At 42.4% G+C, this 25,478-nt stretch overlaps 1 protein-coding gene and 1 long non-coding RNA gene across 3 annotated transcripts; one reads left to right on the top strand and one right to left on the bottom strand.

Moving 5' to 3' along the window:
* Positions 1–224: 224 nt before the first annotated feature.
* LOC119826489 lies at positions 225–8,594 on the bottom strand. 2 transcript variants are annotated; one of them, XR_005287436.1, is made up of 4 exons: positions 7,892–8,594; positions 3,677–3,850; positions 3,260–3,405; positions 225–1,135 (listed from the first exon to the last, which is right to left on the bottom strand). It is a non-coding gene; the product is annotated as an uncharacterized LOC119826489 (long non-coding RNA). The 2 variants fall into 2 exon arrangements; XR_005287437.1 differs by lacking the exon at positions 225–1,135 and adding an exon at positions 1,143–2,730.
* Positions 8,595–9,428: 834 nt separating this feature from the next.
* Positions 9,429–11,958, top strand: Rap2b (RAP2B, member of RAS oncogene family). The gene has a single exon (XM_038347837.1). It carries the CDS (start codon positions 9,949–9,951, stop codon positions 10,498–10,500), a length of 552 nt encoding a protein of 183 aa, XP_038203765.1. The 5' UTR covers positions 9,429–9,948; the 3' UTR covers positions 10,501–11,958.
* Positions 11,959–25,478: the final 13,520 nt, after the last annotated feature.

Below are 25,478 nucleotides of genomic sequence, written 5' to 3'. Positions count from 1 at the left end.
GATTATAATAATATTAGCACATGAGATATGAAATTCCCATAAAGAGATAATTAAATAAGAAGAAAATCATTCTCTAAGCAGGTATTTGGGGCTCTTAAGTTAATCTCTGTTTGTAGAATACTTAGAGTCTAAATTGAGCTGCAAGTTAAGGAAGTCATGAGAAACCTAACCTTGTACAGAAAATAATTCTACAAAATAAAGACAAAAGATTATCAACCGAAATATTAAGTTATGTTTTAAGTGATTTATTTTTATTTTTCCTGCATGTCTAAACAAATCTTTATGACAAGGACAAACCACTTACAAAATGAAAAGGATGTAAATAGTTTTGGTAGTGACACTACCTCCTATAACTAACATTTTGTGGACAACAAACAAAAGAGTTATTCAAAATGACTAATTCTCTCAAAGCTCAGTTGGGCTTTATTGTAAGATAGCATCCATTTGAGAGAAAGAGGTATCAGAAGATTACGTCGGCGACAATTTTCTTGAACTCATTTAATTTTCTATGTGTGATGCAATTTTGATGACAGGGTCACAAATAGACTAAGGGTACAGATACATGGGGGTGGGGTGTAGAGTTCATTTTATAATTATGTATTTGTATGTGCTACAAAAAAAAGCGTTCAGAAATTTCAGCTGATTTTGATCTGACATTGACTTGAGAGGAGTTATCAACATCTAATTTCTTGAGAAGGTGACTTGGCATCTTCATCAATACAAGTACCCAAATTTAGTAACCTAGCATCTTCATGCCATGTGTGGCCCAGACGGGGTGACAAACAGCTTTGTTTCTTCTGGGACTCCCCACCCACGCCTGGCTGCTCCCCTACCGAGCAGGTGCACTGCCAGCTTTTACTGACGCTGAGGTTATTTGCAGTGCTGCATCTTTCTGGTTCTCCGTTCATCTTCGGGTCGCCTGGCTTTTCTCTCTCTTCCCTTCCTGAGGAAGGAAGCTTTCTCCTGCCATCAAGGCCTCTCCCTTTTTCCTCAGAGTCTGTTGACATCCTATTATTCAGGATTCCCTTTCCCCATCTTTACTGATGCTTGTCTTCATTGGAAAAGCGAGCCATCACAGAACCATAAACATGCTAGAAGAAAACACCAGCTCATGAAATCAGAGGTGGCTTCTTAGCTGTGACATGAAACACACAAAGGAAAACCCATCAGGAAAAAGACAAATTCAGAAAAGAAATATTTTAAAAAATTTTAAATTCAAAATCCAAAGTTAATCACAGATTACTGAACATATTTTCAAAGTGTATATGACCGGCAGTAAGGTATACACACACACACACACAGAGAGACAGTTACATAATATACATTATATAACAAACAATTCACAATCAACAATTAAAAATAAATATGAAAAAAGTAAACATACTAAAGCATGTCTAATGCCTTTAACACTTGCGTAAGAGTACAAATGATAAACCCTGCCCTTTATTTGCTGATACATACTCACTATTTGACTGGCACTTTCCCAATGATGACAGCCAAACCTGCAACTCCATCTATGGACAGACTAGTAGTTCATTTTTATTTCAAGAAACTCTGGCAACAAATGAAGGGCTTTTCTCCCACCCCCTTCAATTCCCGGTTTAGAAATCGACAAACCATGGGCTTGCTCGCCAAATGCCGTCCACCACCTGGTTCCACAAAGGAAGTATTGCTGGCACTCGGCCAGAACCACTCATTTGCATACTGTCTAAGGAGGCTTGTATGCTGGATGGAACGCAGAGGTAGGAAAGAGAGAGCATGGCCTGAAAAGCCTGACGTGCTTATGATCTAGCCCTTCCCAGACAGAGTTTGAAGTGTCCACTTTGAATTTAGCTTACACAAAACACATAAACAAGTATTTGATCAGTTTTCTAGGGTTACTCCTTTCTCATTCTATAGAATTATTTCTAAAAGTCAGTAAGATATTTAAGGATAGAAATCTCTTCACAGAAAGGAACTTTTAAAATATATTTTGTAGTCATATGCCCGTATTACAAACGTTGACTAAAATAACAGTAATCTTTTGGTACCTAAGGCTTTACACGGCTATTCTTAAAAGCAGAGCAACCCGCCATGAGAACAGTAACCGCAAAGCCATCCTGTGCTTTCAGGTACAGTCTTCCTAAGCTATGACTCAGATCTTTCATACTATCTCATGATTGCTCAATTATGTCGTTCCCAGTGACACAGAGTTCCCACTAGGCAGATTCCTTCCAGCAGACCCCACTGCTGGTGATATTTTACAAGTGAGACAAGTGAGACTTCCTGTCCCGAGCACAGGCCCTCATTGTCTCCATCAAAACCACAGGCTGAAGACTTGGTGGAGCCGCCGCTGCAGAGGACTGATAGGCTTCCACTGTGTTAGGGGAAGTGGTGTGCTCCCATCCCTGCAGGGGGGAAGGGGGGGCGCCTTTCATCTAGTGGTCTGTGAGATAAAAGAAAGGAAAATTCTTTGTAGTGAAGCTAAGCGATTTCTCCTATTCTTTCTATATTTGGTTCTCTGGAACAGAACGTTTTTGAGGAGAGGAATCTTAAATGAACTGGGATTTTTAGATGGCTCTTTCAACCAAGAAAACCGAGGATCAAATAAATCTCTCTAAAACCTCCCTTTCTCAGGCACCCTTGGCACCTTCTTCACACAGTCATAATACAAACTATTATGTTTCACGTCATGCTGCAGGAGGAACACAGGTCTTCGCCACGGATCAGCGTCTCTGGCACATCTAAGACCTGAGAGAAAAGGTTGGATCATGTCCCTTTAAGAGGAATGACTGACTTCTCACTTGTTTTCTAAGATTGACTAGAAGAATTAAAATATGCCAGGCCATTCAAAATGCATGATGGGATGCAAACATGCTGGATCATTGTGTTGTGTATCAGCCTGGTCCTATGGGACAACTCAGCCTAGGACAACGTTTTTATTTGTGATAAGAATGGTTTTTATTTTCATTATTAAGTATATTAATTTATTTGTTAAGCCTACTTGCAATACCAAAGTGATAAAAAAGAGACAAATGAGATAACAGCTGATTTGATTCTCATATATATGTGTGTGTGTGTGCATGTATGTATGTATATATTAATATCATATATCAATATTTTTTAAAGCTTGAATGATTTTCAGAGGTTGTTTAATTTAAAATTTTTCCATGCACATTATTTTGAAGAATAATTGAAGTGAGAAAAAAAGAGATCAGAGCACAGGTAATCCAGGCAGATAGTCACCTAGGTAAGAAGACCAAGAAGGGCTTTGTCTCACCTTGGGTTATGATCCTACGATGTTCCTGACAGGTCTTAGATAACGATTCAAGCTCTATCAAGACTGGTCGAGACCTTGTTCTTACAACATGGCTGTTTAACTGGCAACACGGCTGTATATGAAGTAACATGAAGTGTGTTGGCAATCTAAAGCACAAAACGAACGGCATGAAGCAATGACTGCCCAAATTAGAAAGTATTTTCAGAGGACCTTCTTGTCTGTTATTTTAAAAGTACCTTCGATAAAACTTTGAGCCAGGTAGGTGATTCTATTATCATAAATTCAGTTATTTGACATGTATCTTTTAGAACTCTGCAAAGACATTAATCTTCCACTTTAAAATTATGATATAGTCACTACCAACTTATTCTTGGCAGTTTCAAGAGTAGGAGAACTTATCAAGAATGATTTATTTACCTGCAGTTAGCTCCGGGAGATCTTTGGGCAGCGTGAAATTCAGCTCCTTTGTGTATGTAAATGGGCTGTGCAGCTGAGCAGTTTTCTACTTGAGGGTTTTACAGATTCACCTTGTAGCATTCCTGTACCCTTGCAGGCCCAGAGCTGCACCTCACAGGGGGCTTAGCAGCTGCTCTGTGAGAGTATAGAACAAAGATGGGCCTCTATTTACCCAGCATATCAAGGGTTAAGCTGCCCTTATCTAGTTTCCTTCAGACTATTTCCCAAAACCCTTTTCAGGCTGTTGGAAGATGATGTCTTTTCACATAAATCCTCTGCCTTTGGGAACTTGGGTGCCTCTCCATTGGAGAGAATTATTCTCCTATTGCCATTCATTATCGCAGTATCTTCAGGACCCAGGGAGACTTGAACATTGGCATATAGTTTTCTTTGGACCAAGGAGATGTTATGGCTTATCAAGGGCTGTTAAAATCTTTTACCACAAATAGAGCTCAGAAAAGCATTGACTTATACATTCACCGATGGGCATTTATTGAGAATCTCCTAGCATAATACCACCAAACACAGAAGGTTCTAAAGATAAACCAGATGTGGATGCTGTCCCCTAACAAGTCACATAGTTCTTCAGGTAATTAGACTTAGTTCTGTACATAATTATAGTATGGGGAAGATAATAACTCACAGAAAATCAAAACGAAACAATCAAACTCTGAGAAGAGGAAGTTAGATGTGTATGCTTTGAGCCAAGTTAGCAATCCAGGCCTGTTACCCAGGCTACTCGGAAGGCTGAGGCAGGCAGCCACCCAGAGCAAGAGATCAAGTTCAAAACCAGCATAAGCAAATGAGTAATATCCTGTCTGTTTATCTGTCTTATGTCGCTCTCTCTCTTTCTAGATATCTATGTGTGTGTATATAGATGTTTGTATACACACAGATACACACATATACACACATTGCTGGGTATGTAGTTAGCCACTTAACTATCATGGAAAACACAGCACTCCTAGCAAAAAATGTTGAAACCTTGGCTTCATTTTGAATCACAATACCCATGTATATCTGTGGGTGTTGTTAAACATTTTTTTTTCATCTACAGTGGCTACCTACCTCTTGAGCAATGGCTTCTCTACAGGGGCCACAGCCTGAGGGGATTATGTTTTCTCAGGCAAGACTCTTTCAAAGCTACCAAGGGAAACTTTATCTAAATCTATAGAAGTCAAAATTCAAGGTTTGAGGTGGAATTCTGCTCCTCAGAGAGGGTGAATAGCAAGTAGTTAACCGTCTCCCTTTGCTGATGCCTTTCCATCACCCCGGCGTCCTTCTCTCCATCCTCAATTAAAAACACTTGCTAGCCAGGCAGTGGTGGAACACGCCTCTAATCCCAGGACTCAGGAGGCAGAGGCAGGCGGATCTCTGTGAGTTCGAGACCAGCCTAGTCTACAAGAGCCAGTTCTAGGATGGGCTCCAAAGCTACACAGAAAAACCCTGTCTCAAAAAACCCACAAAATCAAAATAAAACAAAAAAATCTTGCTATACATAGTTCCCCCTTCTCACTTCCTGTCAGCTCTTTGTTGACTCAGCATCCTGCTCACAGGTTAATTTTATTTAACACTGTAGCACCTGTACTATGGGACTGTATGAGAGCCAGAAACGAGGCTGGAGATTTAAAAACATACACACAGAGAGACACAGGGACACGGGTCATCCTTGATACAAGAATGCCAACTTTATTGTGCGCAGGAGCAGCTTATATAGAGATCCTTAACTGATAGCCACACTCCAACTCTTGGGATTTCAGGCTGTAAATCCTCCAGAATTCACTCCCCTGCCATCAGGAACAAATGAGGGTCTCGTGCTCAGAGCAGCTGCAGACACAGGAAACCAAGTTGTTTCGCTCCAGCAGGCAAAGGGGCTACGGCAGGCAAAAAGAGTCAAGGGGCCAGAGGTCTGCAGCCCCCAACAAAACACATCTTTAAATTGTTAACAAAGGCAGTATGAAAAAAAAATGCAACACACTTTAAAACAATAATCCCCAACATATGGGAAATAACTGGGATGTAATATACTACTGAAAATGCCAATATAGCATCTTTCCATTATTGAAAAAGCCATGAAGCTTCAGTTAACGCCATCCACTTGTCTACATGTCTAGCTCTTATGGGGCTGTCCAGCTGCTTGGGTCTGGGTAGCAATTGATGAATGCCTGGCACACAACAGCTTTAACAAGTGTTACTGTCCACTCTCTATTCATTATGATTCCTGTGTGGTACATCAGACTGCTGGGGAGGGCAGTCAGGACACGGGGCCCTAGCTGCTCAGTTCTCTGCTGGAAATGGAGGGCTTTGCTGGCCAGAATCTCTTCAAGATACCTGGCTCAGCACCGTGGGCGGGGCGAATTTCATCACCATTATTTCATAGATAGGCAAACTAAGGTCAGGGATCGTAATGGACTTGGCAAATGCCCCAGGTAGTAAACGACGTCCAGGCTTGAGATTAGACAGTAGGCAGGAGGCATTGTCTTTCAGGTTACTCACACCTTTGTGAGCAGAGTGTACATTGAGGCCCACTGTGTTAGTCAGGGTTCTCCAGAGAAACAGAACTTATGGAATGAATCTCTCTCTCCATATATATATATATATATATATATATATATATATATATATATATACACACACACACACACACACACACATATATATATACACACATATATATATATATGTGCACACACGCACAGGTACACACACACACACATACACACACATGGGATTTATTTGAATGACTTACACGCTGCAGTCCAGCTAATCTAACAATGCCTAGCTATGAGCAGAAAGTCAAAGAATCCAGTAGCTTTTTCAGGCTGTAGGCTGTATGTCTCAGCTGGTCTTCATTATATGCTGGGATACCAAAGAAGGAAACTTGAATGCCAGGGGAGGAATGGATACGTGTTAGCAAGGCAAAGGCAAGCAGGCAAAGAGCAAAAGCTTCCTTCTTCTCTGTCCTTACAGAGACTTCCAGAAGAAGTCATGGCCTAGATTAAAGGTGAATTTTCCTACCTCAAGATCCAGATCAAAGGCATGCGTGCCTTCCTACCTCAAAAATGGTCCATACTAGAGGTGGATTTATCCACCTCAAACCAAGCAAAAAATCCCTCACAACTGTGTTCTCTGTTTCTGGAATTTCTGCTCATTTCGGATGCAGTCAGGTTGACAACAAATTCTACTATTCATCACACCACTGATGCAATAATATTAACAACCATGATGAACAAATGGGTAAAATGTGATCAACTTTACACTTTATTTATTTATTTATTTGGGTTTTTGAGACAGGATTTCTTTGTAGCTTTGGAGTCTGTCCTGGAACTAGCTCTTGCAGACCAGGTTGATCTTGAACTCACAAAGATCCACCTGCCTGTGTCCCTGAGTTGTGGGATTAAAGGCGTGAACCACCACCGCCTGGCTGACTTTCCACTTTAACAAACATATCTTTACAAGAACCTGTGCAGCCAGGTGTTAAGTTGAGAATCTGTGGACTTCTTCAAGGGCCAAGCTAGAAGAAGTCAGGGCACTGGTGACCCCACTGTCCTTTCAAGGGGCCCACAGCACCTCAACAGTGTGCGCAGCCCAAAAAAGAACTATCAATTGGATATGCGTAAATGGGGATTCCCCAAAAGAATCTTCGAGGTGGGTTTGGCACCACACGGTAGGGTATTTAAGAGTTCCTACCACGACTAGATGAGGAAGCGCCAACCAAATAGTGTTATTTCCACAAGAAAAGATCAAAGAATGATCATGAGGCGGAGCGCTCCTACTTTGTCTTCAAGCGGTTTGACTGCTCTGCTCTCCAATCAAATACCTAGGCTGTAATCCTTGCTTTGCCACGCACGGATGAGCTACTGAACAACTGGGAACCTCAGTTTGTTCATCTTTAAAATGGCTGTAAAAGTAATTATTATGAGGGGTAATTGAGATAGTGCATGCAAAACACTTGGCAGAATGTTGGCAGAATTCTGCCCAGCTGTATTAAATAAAGTGATTCAGAGATAATTCTCTGAAGAATTATATCAGCATAATTAAATCGAAGTAATCAGTAGCTGACCATGAAAAAAAAAAAAAACCACCCTTTCTCCACTAAATGGCAGAGAGAGCACCGTCAACGAACTGAGGCACGGGATACAGAACTCCCGCCAGACTCTGCTGGCTGGAACTTACCAGTGCGGACACAAACTTAAGGCTTGCAATCAAGAGTCTGGGGCAGGCAACTCGCAAATGGGGCCAAGCGTACTGCAGTAACTCGGAACCAAAAGCACGTATCTACACACTGTCCCGTTCCCGCTGCATCGAGGACGGTAGAAGCAGAACCTAGTGGCAGAAGATAAGAAGACAGGCCACTGATCACCGGTTGACACAGATCCGATCCCCACCCCTGTGCACTCGGCGGCTCCCACAGCCAGCGCTGTGCGCTGACAGGTCTAGACATCTCTCCCTAGCAGGGAACTATAGAGACTCGGGACAAGTCCAGGCGTCACCTCGCATCCCTGTGCTAGTGAAACGAGCCAAGAGCCAAGTCCTGCGACTGCCCGCCCCACCATGAAGAGCTTGGGAAGAGGCAAGCCTGGGCAGACCCATCTCTTCCGCTGCCCCGAGCTCCCGGTGGCTCATTGCTCATCCTAGCTCCCGGCAAAGATTTAAGTTAGAAACTTTAGGATTTCTTGCAGACCGAGAGCAGCAATGAACCCTAGCTGCTCCCTTTAAGAAACGGTCGTGACTGGGTTTGAAGAAATCAGACTCCCTCCAAAACACCAACAAAGGACTATATTTAGTTCGGAGCACTCCGCCTAAATTCCTTCTTTTCCCCTCTCAGCTTCAGAACCACAGGCCTAGGCAGTGGGTGGAAGGGGGCGGGGAGCAGTGGAGAAGGAACAGCTGGGCCTCCGCCTCTCCGCTCAATCTCTATAAATAACCAATCCCGAGCGGAGGCGACTTTCCAACCAATGAAGCTGTCCAAAGTGACAAAACCTTGGTAGCAGCCAATGGGAAAACATTTGGGGGTGTGAGACTCGCATCCTGGGGCCAATGAGTTGGGAGTCTGGGAGAGGTAATTTGAGCTGGCGTGTGGGTGTGCGGTGCGAAACCTTCCTACTTGCAGCCCCCAAACCTGCTCGGCCGACTGAGCATGCCCTGACTCTAGGTGCGGGAGCCGTACGCCTTCCGCGAGGCTAGATCCGCAAGCCGGGTTTTAGCCCCAGCCAAAGGGGAGGTTGCATGACCCCTCGAATCCGGCCCCGAAGGCTGCGGTGCCCCCATTAATTCCCACCCCTAGCTCCAAGTCCGCACAGTGACTCGGGACGAATTCTTCGCAAGGAAAGCAAACACTAGGTCAAGTGGGGGAACGCTCTCTGTTGCCTTCCTTGGCCTGCAAATGTCATGCAAGTGTGTGACCCGGAGAAGCGTGCACCGATTGGGGTTCGGCGACTGGTGTCTATCCGCCTTTGACAGCGCAAGGCGGCGATAAGGTCACAGCCAGCAGCTGCCCGATGCGCCCACGAGAGGCTCGCAGCGCCCCGAAAGGAGGTAGCTTCGGTCCGGAGCTTTCTACCTACAAGCACAGGCAGGATTGCCCCGTTCCAAGCTTCGCGCCGCCACGCCCAGTCCCGGTTCGCCACACCCTCTAGCCACGCCTCCTCCCGACGCTGCGGAAAAGCCGGAGCGGAGCTCGGGCGGGGCGCCGCAGGCGGCTCACTGGGCATGCTCGGCGGGGCGGGGGAGGGCCGGGCTGCGCGCGGCGAGTAGGAAGCCCTCGCCCAGCGGAGGCTGCGGGAGAAGAGAGAGAGAGAGAGCGAGCGAGCGATGGGCCGCGGTGCTGGGCGCACGTTCCGCGGAGACACATGCCACGCGTGTCCCAGCCGGACGCTCAATTAGCATCCGCCTCTGCAGCCAGCCGCCATCGCCTCCCGGCTCTCTCGGGCTGCCGTGGAGAGGAGCTCCAGCGGTTGCCTTGCTCCGGCTGCGCGCATTGTCCTCAGGGTCCTCTTGCCAGGGCTGCTGCGGGGCCCGGGACCCTCGCCCCAGGGACGCGCCCCCGCCACCGGTCGGCCCGGTGCGGGGCTCTGCTAGCCGATCGGTGAGCCCGCGCTCCCGGGCCGCTTTCGCCGGGGCTTTTCCTGCGGAACGGAGGAAGAGGAGAAGTCTACCCGCCCAGCCCAGCCTTCCCCAGCGCGCAGCCCCGACGGGGCCGCGGCAGGCGCGACGAGGGCGCCGACGGAGCCATGAGAGAGTACAAAGTGGTGGTGCTGGGCTCGGGCGGTGTGGGCAAGTCCGCGCTCACTGTGCAGTTCGTGACAGGTTCCTTCATCGAGAAGTACGACCCGACCATCGAGGACTTCTACCGTAAGGAGATTGAGGTGGATTCGTCGCCGTCGGTGCTGGAGATCCTGGACACGGCGGGCACCGAGCAGTTCGCATCCATGCGGGACCTGTACATCAAGAATGGCCAGGGTTTCATCCTTGTCTACAGCTTGGTCAACCAGCAGAGCTTCCAGGACATCAAACCCATGCGGGACCAGATCATCCGCGTGAAGCGGTACGAGCGCGTACCTATGATCCTGGTGGGCAACAAGGTGGACCTGGAGGGCGAGCGCGAGGTCTCATATGGCGAGGGCAAGGCCCTGGCCGAGGAGTGGAGCTGCCCCTTCATGGAGACATCCGCCAAAAACAAAGCCTCAGTGGATGAGCTGTTCGCAGAGATCGTTCGGCAGATGAACTACGCGGCACAGCCCAACGGCGACGAGGGCTGCTGCTCGGCCTGCGTGATCCTGTGAGGCGCCGACTGCCGCCGGTCGCTGGCCACGCTCTGTGCACAAAGCCAAACACACCCGATTCTCTTAATGTGATTGTCTTCTTGCTTTGAGATTGGAGACGACTTTGTATTGGCCGGGATGTCCGAGGAACCTGGCTGACTTGCGTGGCCAGCATCCCCAGACTTGGGGTCCGAGGGGGTGTCGGTTCCTGACCATCCAAGACCCTGATGGAAATGTGGCTTTTTTTTTTTCAGCGTGTACGTTCCTCATTGATTTCAGTTCATGCATAATTTTTCCCGTTTCAGTAGCCATCGAGGCGCAGTATTGGCTGCTTGACACCGGCAAGCAAAAGTTTCAAGCCTGAAAAAGAAAATGGGGGTGGGGAGGTGGAGGAAGTGGAGAGGAAGAAGGAGGTGGTGGGGGAGGGTTCCCCCAAACAACTGTTCATAGTTCCAAGTTCTAAACACAAGGAAGGAGGTCCGAGAAAACCATATGAAGGAGCCAGAGGAGGGGAAGAAACTTGATTTTTTTTCTCCCCCTTGTTTTCCAAGGATTATTTGGAAATTAAGACCAGGGGTTCCTTTTCTGCCAGCTTGGAAGGGCAACCCAGGGACTGATTACGATTCTGAGGATGTCTATGCAAAGTTGGGTTCTTGTTACAGTGTATCCAATCTGAAGTATTGCACATGTGAACTGGGACTGTTAACACTGATGCCAATACAGTGTGGGGTGCCAGGAAGTGTCTGCTGATATTTGTGGGAAAAAAAAAATCTATTTTGATTACCTACTGTATCAAAGGGGAGTCTGGGGGAGAATGGTAGTATTTTTTTTTAATCAGCTGTGAAAAAAATGTTAAAAGATCTGCACATTTTTGTGTGTGCTGTTGTGTGTGTGCTGTTGTGTGTGTGCTATTGTGTGTGTGTAAGTATAGCTTTTTGTGTGTGTGTGTGTGGTTGGCAGTGACAGATTTTTGCTGACTAGCTTTTAAAAACACAATACAAAGACTTCGTAAATGTGATTCAGGGCCCCCAGCACCCCTGTGTCTGCAGAGTGCCTTCAAACTCAGCTGTTCCAGCCGGTGCCAACCTGTGAATTCCCACCATATCCCAGAATCTGCTGTTCTGCTGCCCCCAAACCACTTTAAGTATCTTCCTGAAAGAGCCAGGACAAATGGGGCCTGTTCGTCCATGAATTGCTTCGTTACTTTTTAGCTTTCTTAATGTTAAGGCCGTGTCTCGAGTGTTTTTCTCCCTTTCTTCATTTTGCTCAGATTTCAGGTTTTAGCTCCCTTTTCTGTTGCCTTTGGAGTGTCTCTTGTCATTTGTCTAAGGTTGTCCTCCAGAAGCTAAGAGCAGAATTTTTATTGTAATGTACCAAGAGAATTCTAACAAGTTGTTAACTTTTATTTCCACTCATTTGGTCATTGTCTCTTCATTTTAAGGCTTTTAATACAAATGTCATTTTTAAAGAAACCCCAAACTATTTGTGCTTTTGTGTTTCATATTCAGTGATATACAGTATCCACGGTAATGGTGTCAGGGGGAGGTGGACCGGACCTCCCAGAGTTATTTGTCGAATTTTAAAGATAGAATTATTTCAGTCACAAATTGGATGACAATGTTTCCAAGTTTTTGTTTCCAAGTGGAGAAAATTATCAGGGCCTAGACATACCATCTGACTCCCTAGAGGAGGAAGTGTATTGAGTCTGTTCTGCTGACAATGAGCCGTGAACTTCACTGTTGTAGCAAAGGAGAGAAGCCGACTGCTAACACCCTCTTAGGTCTGGGAAAGTTAGTTACATCCATCCAGGCGAAGGGGGCGGGGGGCTTTTTATGTGTCCTGGCTTTGTTTTGTCTGTTTATGTCACGCCTCAATCAGAAGTGTTCTTAACTCTGTTCTCACACACAGTGTGCTCAGCAGTATTTGGAGTGTATTATGCTGGCTGTTACCTCAGCCCTTCATAGTTTTCATTTGGAACCAAATCATTAGATTCAAAGCAAAACAAAAAGTCATAAACCATGTAAAGAGGATTCTTTTGCTCTCTTTAGTTTGTGGATCATATTTGACCACAAGCGTTGTTTCTTTTAACAAGTAGGAGGCAATGTGCGAGAAGGCAACGTGCGTTGTTACTTTTTATGTGTATTTTCCTTGGGCTCTCTAGTACAATAATCTTATCTGTAAGTGATGGTAGCATAGGTTCCTGAGGCAAAGCTGAAGCCTGCAGAGTATTAACCGAGAAATGTACTCTTTGATGAAGCCAAAAGAGATCACAGGTTTCTTTAAAGTGATATCAATATCTCTTGCCTTAATTTTTTTTTTTTCCGGGGGAGGGAGTGATTTCATCCAGGTGACATTTCACTATTCCAGTGGGGAGGGAGAACACTTTGGCCTGTCTTGGCCTTTATTTATTTTCCAACTCTGACCTCATGCCTCCATGAGTATCAAACACATTCATTTCTACGTCTAAACATTGGAACTGCTCAAAATCATGTTTTTGCAAGAATGCATTCTTCCATTTGAATAACTGTGGTTGCTTAAGTCGATTGAAGTTGATGCACAGCCTGAAGATGTGTCAAGCCCTGTTGGAAGGGTTTTTTTTTTTTTTTGTTTTTTTGTTTTTTCTTTTTAAAATGTGTTTGGTGATCCTCTTTTGTCATTATTTGGAAGGCTTTGGGGAAAAGCGTTGCCAAGTATATGGCTCATAGGAAATGCGCGTACTCCTTACAGAAAATACTCGAAGGTGGATGGTGGAACAGATCGCTGGTGCGCTAATCACCTCCACAGACGGCTTTGTGGAGGTCAAAAACATAGGGCAGGTTTTTGTTTTTGTTTTTGTTTTTTTAAACAAAACAAAACCATGTTTCTACTGAGTACTGTAAAATAAATGCTTTTGGATTGTAAAATTAAAGCTGCGGCAGGAAAATGGAGGTCTGAGTTGTTTGGCTTTCGCCTGTGATTTTCGTGGCAAAATAGAAATTTGGAGGGTTTTTTTTTTTCCTTTCTTGAAACGTTGAAGAACCTCATCTAGGGTGATGTGGAGACAAAAACATTTGTTTCAGTGAGAACGTGGAGCTGGCTTAACTGCTTAAGGAAGTGAGTCAGGGAGGGTGGGGTTTGTTGTAATGTAATCACCTGTCAAAACAAATTGAGGGGGAGGTGCTTCCTGCAGGAGTGAGAAATCCTCTAAACTTGACCCCTACTGGGTGTGTGGGTTTGGTTTTTTGTTTTGTTTTATTTGTTTGTTGAAACAGATTTCTTCTGGGCCCCTGACAGCCAGCCTAGTTCTCTATCACGACAAAGCATTATTTTTGTTCATTTGTTAACTCCTTGGGAAACCTAAAGGTGTCTGCTCAAGTCTCACCCTTTGATCTTCAGGTAACCGGTTTCCATCCTGATGGCTAAGGTAGTTCATTGACTCACACTGAGAAACCAGATCTATTTGAAGATAGTCTTTAGAGGCTTCCTACGACATGAATACTACATATTTCCAGTGGGTGAGAATCCCAAGTGTCTCCTTTACTTGGTGTTTGGGTCATTTTGTTATCACTCTACCTTCTCGACAATGGAAAGTTATAAGGAGCAGGAGTTTGGAGAAGTAACTGTGAAATGCCTTATCTATCATAAAATAGCCTGCTCCTTAAATGTGAAGAAAACCAAGATTGAATTTGGAGACAGCCACTGTGTGTTAAAATGCTAATGTCTGCCAGTACCTGCTTAATGGCAGAAACCTTGCTAATACAGATTTTCTCTAGGAAAAAATCTGTTACAGGTCTAAAAATCAAGAGTGCTATTCTTGATTGTGCTCTTTTGTTCAGACTACAAGAATGATCTGAATGCCTTCAGTTGATTGACAGGTGATGGCACTTACCATGGCACTGGTGAGCGAAGCACTTGCTCTCTCCACAGGAATATTTTGGTGATTTGAGATAATAGGGTCACCGGTTCCTGAGGCGCTCAAACTAAATTGAATATAAAAGTCACCTGCAGGTTAAAACAATCTCTATGGGTGCTTCCCATTTTCTTCAGTGGACCTGGAGTAGATGCTCATATTTCAGGTGACAATGATGTTTCTGGTTTGAGACTCAAAGATTAAGCCCCAGCAATAACGCGTGTCACACTAGGCACTTATCTAGGTGTTCAGACACTCCGACTTAAGATCTGCCTTTACATTTCAGAATGCTTTCCTTTCTGCTGTGGTGATAAAATTGTCTCCACAGAAGTTTACTGAAGAGGACATACACCATTGAAATTAACTTGTTAGGCTGTTGTGTGAGGGTAGAACTTTCTTTAACTTCACATAGTTATCTGAACAGTGCTGGCTGTGATCTTCAGAGCCAAATCAGAAGCCAACTCTGAGAAAGTTATTACATCAGATTCAACATCCTATTCCTACTTACTCCGTGAAACAAAACAAAATTAATACCTTTGGCTAAGGGAGCACTTTAAAATATTTACCGCTTATTCCTTTAAAATTTAAAAGGCAAGGACTTTTGTTTTTCATGTTTCCAAGCAAGGACTCTGAAAATAAGCTGAGAGAATTTCAATAGTCAGGTCACAGTGCAGACAGGTGTGTGTCTCCTCCCCGGTGTTAGTTGATTTAATTCAAAGTTATATTGTTCTCCATTTTGAGAAAATACACACTAGAAGAACTGCTAAACACCTCCGTTTTGGTTTGTAGATCAGGCTGGCCTTGAACTAATAACTAGATACCTGACTGCCTCTGAGTGCTGGGATTGAGGCCTGTGCTACCACTGCCTGGCTTATTGTGGATCATAATGTCCAAGAATGTTCCCAAAACTCTGTTTTTAAAAATCTGTGGCTTCACTGACTTAAAAGAAGGGCAAAAGCAAAGTTGAAATCCAATGGCAACCAGAGAAGTTGCTTTTTGACAGATGCCTTTTAGGAGGGGGAGAGGGTAAGGTGCAGATCTTAGAAGAGTGAAGTTGGGTGAGGGGAGGAGACCTGAGCAAATGTGTTTTAGTGTGTTCTAGACTGAGGTTGTTTGCTTGCTTTCGCACCTTGCCTCAATAATAACAATAACAATAATAAATGTTTTGATGAAAGTATGTTTGCCCCACCCCTTGTTGCTCTTATTGCCACTTTCTTGCACATCCCGTATTCTGGAAACTTGAAAGCTATCTGAATAGACCCTGAGAAATGATGGAAATGTAGTAGGCTTCTGATCTGTCTACCCGTGGAAGACATTCTGGGAGACTCTAGAATTCTACCTTACAGAAAATGAAAGGTCGATGTAAAGTTTAATTCATCTACCTGATAAGAGAACATTCTGGTGTTTTTGTTCTGAGTTTAAATGTCACTTCAAATAGTTGCAAACTTTTCTGTGTGATAGATATCTGTAACAGTTTTAGAGGGCTTCATAACAACCTGCTCGTGACAGCAGAGGGAAAAGATGAAGAGATGTAGTATTTTTATATCGGGCTTCATTTTGCGGTGCTTTACATTACTGTTAATTTTGATCACTAATATTTGACTTTGTTGAACTGTTCAAAATCAGAGGTTATATTTATTTTAGAATGATATGTTTTTAAAGTATGCTGTATTACCCTTTCTAAGAAAATCCAAATTGTAGTTCGTTCTAACAGGTTAATATTCACCAGAGGAAAACTTTGTTTCTTTAAGGAAATCAATGAATAGTAGGTGTAGCATGAATAATAAAAACCCAGAGACAGATATTGGGGTTCAGCCTGAAGATCAGAAGAGTAAAGCAGCCAAATCCCTAGAGAGCTTTTACCTCTAAGAAATCCTCAGACTGAAAGAAAGTGAGTTCCTGTCTCATTCCACCTTACATTCCTCTCTAGTGCTGGGATTAAAGGTGTGCACCACCAACGCTGGGCCTCTATGGCTGGCTAGTGTGGCTGGTTTGTGTTCTGATCTTTAAGCAAGCTTTATTTATTAAAATATACATGAAATATCACTACACAGTCAGGTGATAAATTCTAAAGCCTTAATTAGTGAAATAATTTGTCCTACAAAGCAGATACGGCTAACTAGTAGAGGAAAAACAAATTATCTTACTGCATTTGGAATTTTATTAATCTATTCTATAAACGAGAGGGAACAGCTCTTTGTACTTTCCTCATTCAGTTGACAAACTTAATCTTCAAAGATGAATTATCTTGTAAGATTATGTAAGGCTAAATTTTTCAGTGCGTGAAAACACAGATGATTCTTTCATTTGTGATAACAGAAAAAAATCAAAGGCAGAGGATTTTTTTTAATAGAAGAGAGAAAAATTATTGATGACTTTGCAAATGCAGGTACCAAGCAAAAAGTATGCAATTGTTACATTGCTAAGAATAGATTTGCCATGGCGTTGGTAAGCAGGGGTAAAATGAATTCATTCATCATACAACATTTGCTGTGGATGTGGTGTTCACTACAGTGTCATGACCAATGCTTTTTGGGTAGGTTCTTAGTATTTAAAAACAATCTTTCTTTCCTTTTAACTATCAACTGCAAAGTAGTATCTGTAAACTAAGAACGGCATATGGAAAAGCATCTGCATGTGCTTCCAGGTAAAATGCTGTATGCCCATGTGGTGGGCGTGCAGATGGTAAAACTGTAGAAAAGGTGACCTTCTCAGAAGAGCAAGTGGATAATATAAATATTGATAGCTTTTGCTTTATGTGATACTGTGTAATAAAACTATTGTTTTGGGTTTGGGTTTTTTTTTATTATTTTTGGTTTTTATCGAGACAGGGTTTCTCTGTAGCTTTGGAGCCTGTCCTGGAACTAGCTCTTGTAGACCAGTCTGGCCTCGAACTCACAAAGATCTGCCTGCCCTCCCTCCCAAGTGCTGGGATTAAAGGCGTGCGCCACCACTGCCTGGCTTGTTTTCGTTTTTGATGTGTGTGTTACCAACTTATTTTTTGACATGATTATCTAACACTGAGTACTGGGAAATAGGATATTATTTTGCTTTGATGTGTTCATGTCAAAGCAAAGTGAGAAAAATGCAAAATAAGATGAAACAAGAAAGGACAAGTTTGCTCTCTCAAAGGCAGAGTCTTCTGGAATTTCTCCTGTAAAGAAGATGGAGGCCAGGGTGCTTCTTTTGAAAGAGATAGTCCCGTAGAAATGAGTGCGTACAGGATTAGCTGACATTCTAAGTCTGCTAAATTAATAGTTATTTTATGCAGAAACCCATGTTCTCAGGGTGGCAGTGCTGACTTGAAGAAGACAATCAGCTCAGAGAAAGGGCTCTTGGGAAACCAGCTAGAGGATGTTAAGAAAAAGAATAGCACCTACTGTGACCACATGAATGGAAGTGGGATTGTGCTTATTAGCCTATGTGGTTTCCAAAATGATTTCTACTGACCACTTGTGTGAACTGTCTGAAGAACTGAACAGCATACTCAATGTGAAGTTACAGAGGCAGCTGGATAGATCAAGAGAAAGAATATAGTTATATTTTAAAAGAATTAATTGGAGCCGGGCAGTGGTGGCCCACGCCTTTAATCCCAGCACTCGGGAGGCAGAGGCAGGTGAATCTCTGTGAGTTCGAGGCCAGCCTGGTCTACAAGAGCTAGTTCCAGGACAGGCTCTAAAAAAGCTGCAGAGAAACCCTGTCTCGAAAAACCAAAAAAAGGAAAAAAAAAAAAAGAAAAAAGAATTAATTGGTATAGGACCATTCATAAAATTCAAATTTACGATAGTTATATTAAGGATTCAATAAGGGCTTCGGTATTTTTTATGCTTTCTCACCATTGCTAAAAAGGTTTTGAAAATTTAAGTCATAAGCTCTGAATCTATTAATATACTGGTATAGATCAGTGCTTCTCAACCTGTGGGTCGTGACCCTTTGGCGGTGCGGGGGAGTCAAATGAACTTTTCACAGGGGTCACCCAAGACTATTCTGCATAGCAGATATTTATATTGTTGTTCATAATAGGAGCAAAAGTACAATTACAAAGGAGCAACAAAATAATTTTATGGTTGGGGCTCACCACAATATGAGGAACTGTATTCAAGGGTCACAGTGTTAGAAGATATAGATATTGACGTCTCCATTGTTGATGATATGCATAATGTATATATATATAATTAATTACATATACTTAGATAGCTAATATCCTTAGAAGCTAAAATTTATCATACACCATTCACAAAAAGAACTACAGAAATTCATATTGAAGTGTGTGGGTATATATAAACATTTTATCTATTTTCATATATTAATACTAAAATATGTCTAGTTTTAAGTTTTACATTTTTTAGATGGAATTATAAGATATTTAGATTTTATTTAAGCATTATTCTTTTACACCCTAGGAAAATCTTGAGGCTGGAGTTCTTCGTGTTTGCGTTTAGTTAGCTTGTTTAGGTATACTTTCTGCTGTTTTTTGTTTTTTTTTTGTGGTGTTTGAGCATCCATATCAAGTTCATGCAAATACACTTTCTGTCATTAATCTACACGAACTGATAAGATTTAACTGTTAGCCATGCAAATGTAGTTATCACGGGGCAATGTACAGAGAGGATGATGTACTTGAAGATCCATACCCAAACTCCAGCAGAAGGGCAAGAGATGTCAACCCACAGACCTCACTGTTGGTTTGGGGTAAAAATCTCTGTGCTTCGTTTTTTTAGAGTGATTTTTATTTTAATGAATTAGCTTGGAGACTGATTCAGTTAGGTGTATTTACAACTCCTGAACAATAATTCCAGCCCAGCTCTTTATCCCTGCTGATCTTGTGCTGTGGGAAAAGAAAAAAAAAAGAAATCATCTTATCCCCTGTAAGAGAATATTGTATTGTGAACAACTACTGAGTGAGCCATCATCAAAAACCATCTAAGAGCACCACTTCTGCATGTGTTGCGTCTTCTTTCCTCTGTTATTAGAAAGACATAAATAGGGGGAAAGGCGCAGAACAGGTTTTTCTTGCTCGTGTTAATAGCACTCATTGGTTAGTGTTGGTATTGTAGTTGCTAAGGTGTAAGAATGTGATGGGGCTAGAAGGGGTATAAACGGCAGAATGAAATGAGATTACTCAGCCACCAGGCTTTTGTTTTGCTATGTTCTAATTTAGAGGCTCTCCTTGTGGTCAAAATTATGGATCACGGGTTGACTGAGGCCTTGGGCTCCTACTAGCCCAGGTAAAGAGGGCTTTGTGATGGAATAAAGGTGATACCGTGGTGACTGGGACTCGAGATTTCTCAGTTCCAGCCTGTGAACTTGCAGGGAAGAATACTGCTTTAGGTGTGTGTGTGTGTGTGTGTGTGTGTGTGTGTGTGTGTGTGTGTGCATGTGTGGCCTGGGACATCCTGTGCTCTTTGTGTGTGTGTGTGTGTGTGTGTGTGTGTGTGTGTGTGCATGTGTGGCCTGGGACATCCTGTGCTCTTTGTGTGTGTGTGTGTGTGTGTGTGTGTGTGTGTGCATGTGTGGCCTGGGACATCCTGTGCTCTTTGTGTGTGTGTGTGTGTGTGTGTGTGTGTGTGCATGTGTGACCTGGGACATCCTGTGCTCTTTAGGATGCTGGTGGCAGCCTGTTCTTTCATCACTAAATGCTGCTGTTTTCCTCCCTTCCCAATTTGTGACAATCAAAAGAGTTGCCATGTATTGCTCCGAGGTGCAAATGAGTCCTTAGTTGTGAGCCATTGCTATAGAGCAGACCTTGTGCTGGTGGAGCAACTATAGAACAGACGGGAGTAAGAAGTGTCAGCAAGTTCATTAATGTGGAATTAACTCAATAACCGTGGATCTTTAGTTTACTCTGAAGCCGACATGGCTGTTCTATTCTTCCGGCTTAGTGAAATCTAGTCAATATACCCATAAAACTTCAAGCAACCAGACTACCGGACATCCTACGAGTTGGGCAAGTCATGAGTCTCCATGTCAAAAAGTTTGCCTTTGGAGTCAGGCACACCTCGTCTACAAGGAATGCTAACATTCCGGAAATGAGCAGAAATAAGCTCTAAGATCACCAAGGGGTTTTTCCCAGTTGGAAGGGTCTCTAAAAGCCATGTGTGCACTCAATAAGTAATCCTTTATGGTGAGCAGAAAGCACTGTTTAGTGGAGGTGAGAATAATTTGTGTAGCTTAATTTTACTCCTAAATTTGACAATGATCTTATATCAAAAAGGATGGTGGTGGTGAAATCATTTTCTTCTCTAGTGCCTTTGTATTGACTTGCACATAGAAACATTAGATTTAGTTGGTAATGTGATCACAAGTAAGTTTAAGAAAACAAGTTTTAATCCCAGCACTCGGGAGGCAGAGGCAGGCGGATCTCTGTGAGTTCGAGGCCAGCCTGGTCTACAAGAGCTAGTTCCAGGACAGGCTCTAAAAAAGCTACAGAGAAACCCTGTCTCGAAAAACCAAAAAAAGAAAACAAGTTTTTTGTTTCTAATTTTCTTATTTTTGTTTTTTTACACCTTCTAGTCGTCTCTGCCGTTTTACATATTCTTTTGTTTCTAGTCTCTTGTTTTTATTGGCTTCTGGAAGAGTTGTGTTTGCTCTGTAATTAAAAAGCTAAAAACAAGGGAAAATATTATAGATGCCACGAAAATATATGCATCCATAAGTTCAAACAAATAAGTTAATGAAACTGGATTTTGCAGTGCCATGGTTGATGTTTGGATTTTAAAACATGAAAATAGTTTTTAGTGGAAATGAAATTTATCTTTTAAGGGGTGACCATTTGATTATTGATTCTGAAAATTATTCTTTTGTTGTTGTTGTTGTTCTTTGAGACAGGACCTCTGTGGAACCCTCCCTGCCTGTTCTGGAACTCTGAATGTAGAGCAGGCTAAGCTCAGACCCACAGTGCTGTGATTAAAGGTGTATTCCCCATGACCACCAAAAAAACGATAATTGCTTTTAAAGAGGCTATGATTATAAATTTACGGTTAAAACTTTTCTTGTTTATATTTTGTAGGAAGATTACTAGTTTGCTATTTAAACTTAGTTTACTAAGAAGAGTGGCACTCTATGGATGAGAAAGAAGGCTTGTACGTTAATTACCCAAAGGACAGATCCCTCCTCCAGATAGACCGCAGCAGTGGAGAGTTTGCCAAGATTTGTACTCTCTTAACTATGAGGAAGGAATAGGATTGACTCTTTCTAGACAAAGAGTGCACAGAATAGAGCTGAAGTGACATTTTGGTGCTAGCAGTTTTGAATATTGGATACAGGAGATAATGTGACAGAAATAAATGGCCTTCCTCGAAAGTATTTCGGCCTAGTCATTAGCATTGCATTTTTTGAAATTGTGGTATAAAAGTGATTCTTTTTGTTCCTAGTGCTATACACTGAGAGCTAGGGATTTTCATATATTTGGGACAATTTCTGAATGTTGGTGTCATTTTATTTCTCAGCTCTGGTCCACGATGTGTGTGTGTGTGTGTGTGTGTATGCCAGGACGAACAGATTTTGTTATCTAAAGCCAAATTCCAAATGGAGATTTAAAAAGTAAAAAAAAAAAAAAAAAAAAAAATCAATGTTTTAAAAAAATTATAAGAATCTTGATTTTTGGTATTGGAATGCAAGTTGTGTAAAGAGCCTGGTTTCATTAATTAAATTTATCAAAAATAATTGCATGGATTCAGTTAAGAAAGTGAACTCTATGATTACTGTTTCATACATTTGTGCAACATATATTTTTTGGTTTCTCTTTATGCATCTCTTAAAGCAAAGAAGAAATATGTTAATTTATCTTAAAATTGATCATTCAACATATATTTGTTGGTATTAAGTTTTAAAGTACAGTTTATTTGAAAATCTAAGCTTCTGTGCAAAACTAGTAAATTGTGATCCCATAGCATCCGTGCTTTGCTTTTTTTATGTAACCCCATCCATCCCATGGCGAATCTTTGCACTGTAACTGAAACTCCCTTTGTTTTTACTTACATGGAATGTGTAGTTTCTAAGGATGAAGGCAGAGAACAGTGGAGAGCAGTTAGGTCTTCACAGAATCTACAGGTATGTGTAGTTTCTAAGGATGAAGGCAGAGAACAGTGGAGAGCAGTTAGGTCTTCACAGAATCTACAGGTTGGGGCTTGATAAGTAATAGAAGCATTTACTTAGGAGTTCAGCCATGGTTTACAATGTCAGAAACAAGGGATAACTATGCTAAACTACATATTTAAATTTATGATTGGCATTGTGCATGGATAGAGGTTGTTTGCTTGTTTTGTTGTTGGGGATTGATTGCTGGGGCCTCATATGTTGAGCAAGAACTTTACCACTGAGGATCCTCTTCCTTTCCTCTGGCCCCACCCCTTTATCTTTCTTGATAGTCTCATTAAGTTTCCCAGGCAGGCACTGAACTCGCACTCCTCCTGCCTTGCCCTCCGCAAGCAGCTGGGTTATAGTCTAGTGCCAGCTGTCATAGAGGTTTCTTAGCATCCAAAGCACTACAGATACCCTGTAGTTTTTACTGAATCCCACACTTCATCCCGACTAAAAGGTTAGCTTGCAGTGTTGAGACAGACAGTTCACTCCTCTGTGGACCTCGATGTGTGCAATCCTGCCTTATACGGAATGAGTAAAGGAATGAATGACTACAATATTTTAAAAAGTCAAGGAATTCTGTAGAATGAAAGCCACAAGCAGCTTTTCTTGATCTGCAAATGTAAAATTAATGGGGCCTAGAATGTCAATGCCAATATAGTGTCAATAAACTTACATTTTCTTTAAAGGTGCCAAAAGAACGATTAAAATAGCTTAAGAATGTTGGAAAGGGTGAATATCCTGTCTTACAGACCTATTCCCTAGTGTGCAATATAGGCATGTTTTGGTTTAGATAGTATCATTTCTAAAAGGCATTATGTAAAATTAAAACATATTCAATATATGGTTTTAAATGTGCTATTTAGTAGACCCACCTTTGAGTTACCTGATATATTGTTTGTAATGTCTACCAGCTAATATTTGAACGTAGTGACATAGTCACTAGAATTTCTTGCATAACTAAGGTAATATGTATGGTGTCAGTGGATTTCAAAGGGAGGTCCCCAGGCAAGGGACACAACAGATTCTCAGGTACTTCTTCGATCATCCTTAGGAACACTGAGGCTGATGCTCAGTAATCTGTGTCCTCTGGTCCGCTTAGTCCTCGCGAAGTGTGAGAGTCATTGCTAACCATATGGGATGTAAGAGGGGAACGTTACCGATGGTGATGTCTGTGTAGGAAAAACAAAGATGAGTGCAAATGACCCAATAAGGAGATGGAAATGACGACAGAATGACGTGTACCACAAGACAGTTATGTACAGAATACGGAAGGAGTCTGGGACCCAAAAGAGTCCTACGGAGCTGATGTTGCTAGTGTCCCATCTGTATAGTGAGCCATTCTAGGCCTAGAACCCGTAAGATACAGTCCTTGAACTGAGCTCACAAATGGGTCAGTTTACCATAGACGATCACAGAGGCCACAGGTCTGACCCACCTTCAGCGTGTGTCAGAATCACTTCTCCGGCTTAGCTGAAATGCATACTGTTCATCTGGCAAGGTGGACTGGCAGGTAGCAGCGCTTGTGGCACAGGTGTGGTGATTTGTGGTGGTTTGGGGTCAATCCTCAGAACTCACATGAAGGTTAAAGGAGACACTGACTCCAGGGTTGTCCTCTGGTCTTCCCACACGCGCTGTAGCACATGTGCTCCTACACCCGTGTGCACACACATATCCTACCAAGGACTTTCTGCGTTGGTCTTGGCACAACTCTGGGAAGCAAGGTTTCCAGCACATTCTCAGATGGTCCTGCCCCTAGCCCAAGGCTTGAGAGTCAATATCTTTAAGTCAAAGAAGGTAGGGCTAATGCCCAGAATGTGACTTCCCCAATAAAGTCAAGTGGTATTCAGCTGGAAGTAAAACTGGATTCCCAACTGGACAGAACCTATGCAGGCTGTCCTTGCAATACCCTGAGAAGAGGATGTTCACTTGAAGGCATGGTGGTACTAATCCCGACACAAGTAAGTAACTGATAGCTTGAGAGTATTTCATTTCACTCCTCTTCATATTGCATTTTTGTTTGTTAGAAATTATTTTTGGAGGGTGGGGCTGGAGAGAAAACTCAGTGTTAAGAGCACTGACAGTTCATGCAGAGGACCAAGGTTCAGTTCCCACCACCTACATGGCAGCTCAAAACTGTATGCTAACTCCAGTTTTAGGGGATCTGGAGGCAAAACACCAATGCACATAAAATAAAAATAAGGAGCCAGGCATAGCGGTGCACACCTTTTATCCCAGTACTTGGGAGGCAGAGGCAGATGAATCTCTTGAGTTCAAGACCCTCTAGTCTAGAGAGTGAGTTCCTGGACTACACAGAAAAACTCTGTCTAAAATAGATAGATAGATAGATAGATAGATAGATAGATAGATAGATAGATAGATAGATAGGTGATAGATAGGTAGATAGATAGGTAGGTAGGTAGGTAGGTAGGTAGATAGATAGATAGATAGATACACAGATGGATAGATGAATGAGTAAAGAAATGCGCAAATAAATATCACTTTTCTTATAATTATTCTTGTTGTGTGGATGGGAGGGCTGAATTCTGCTGCACATATAAAATTCAGTGGACAACTCGTAGGAGATGGTACTCTCCTTCCACCAATTAGCCATCTCATTGATACGGTATTTTAATTTCGTATTCTAAAATCAATACTCCTGACACCTATAATCCAATAGTGGACCTCTGAGCATCCTATTTTCTTTACGAAGATTGATCTGTATGTAAAAGTAACACATGTAAGGGCCGTTTTAAACCTTCTTAGTACTAGTATAATGAGGAGTTCTGAGGACAGACTTTCTCAGCTGTAGCCCTCTTCTCTCTAGTGTTAGAAAATTAACAAAAAAATGTACCATAATTTTTTAAACAAGGAATTAAAATATATGCAGGAAGGCAATTAATAGAGATACTGCACTATGAGCTATTTGTTTATAATTTATTTCCATTTCAGAAATCTTTATCCATGAAACTGAGATTAATTTCACTAATTCTCCAAATCAGAGAAAATATATTAACCTTTTTTCCAA

This window comes from Arvicola amphibius, chromosome 11 (assembly GCF_903992535.2).
Source record: "Arvicola amphibius chromosome 11, mArvAmp1.2, whole genome shotgun sequence".
Taxonomy (NCBI): domain Eukaryota; kingdom Metazoa; phylum Chordata; class Mammalia; order Rodentia; family Cricetidae; genus Arvicola; species Arvicola amphibius.
Note: the sequence above shows the minus strand (reverse complement) of the source record. Positions and strands in the feature narration are given on the sequence as shown.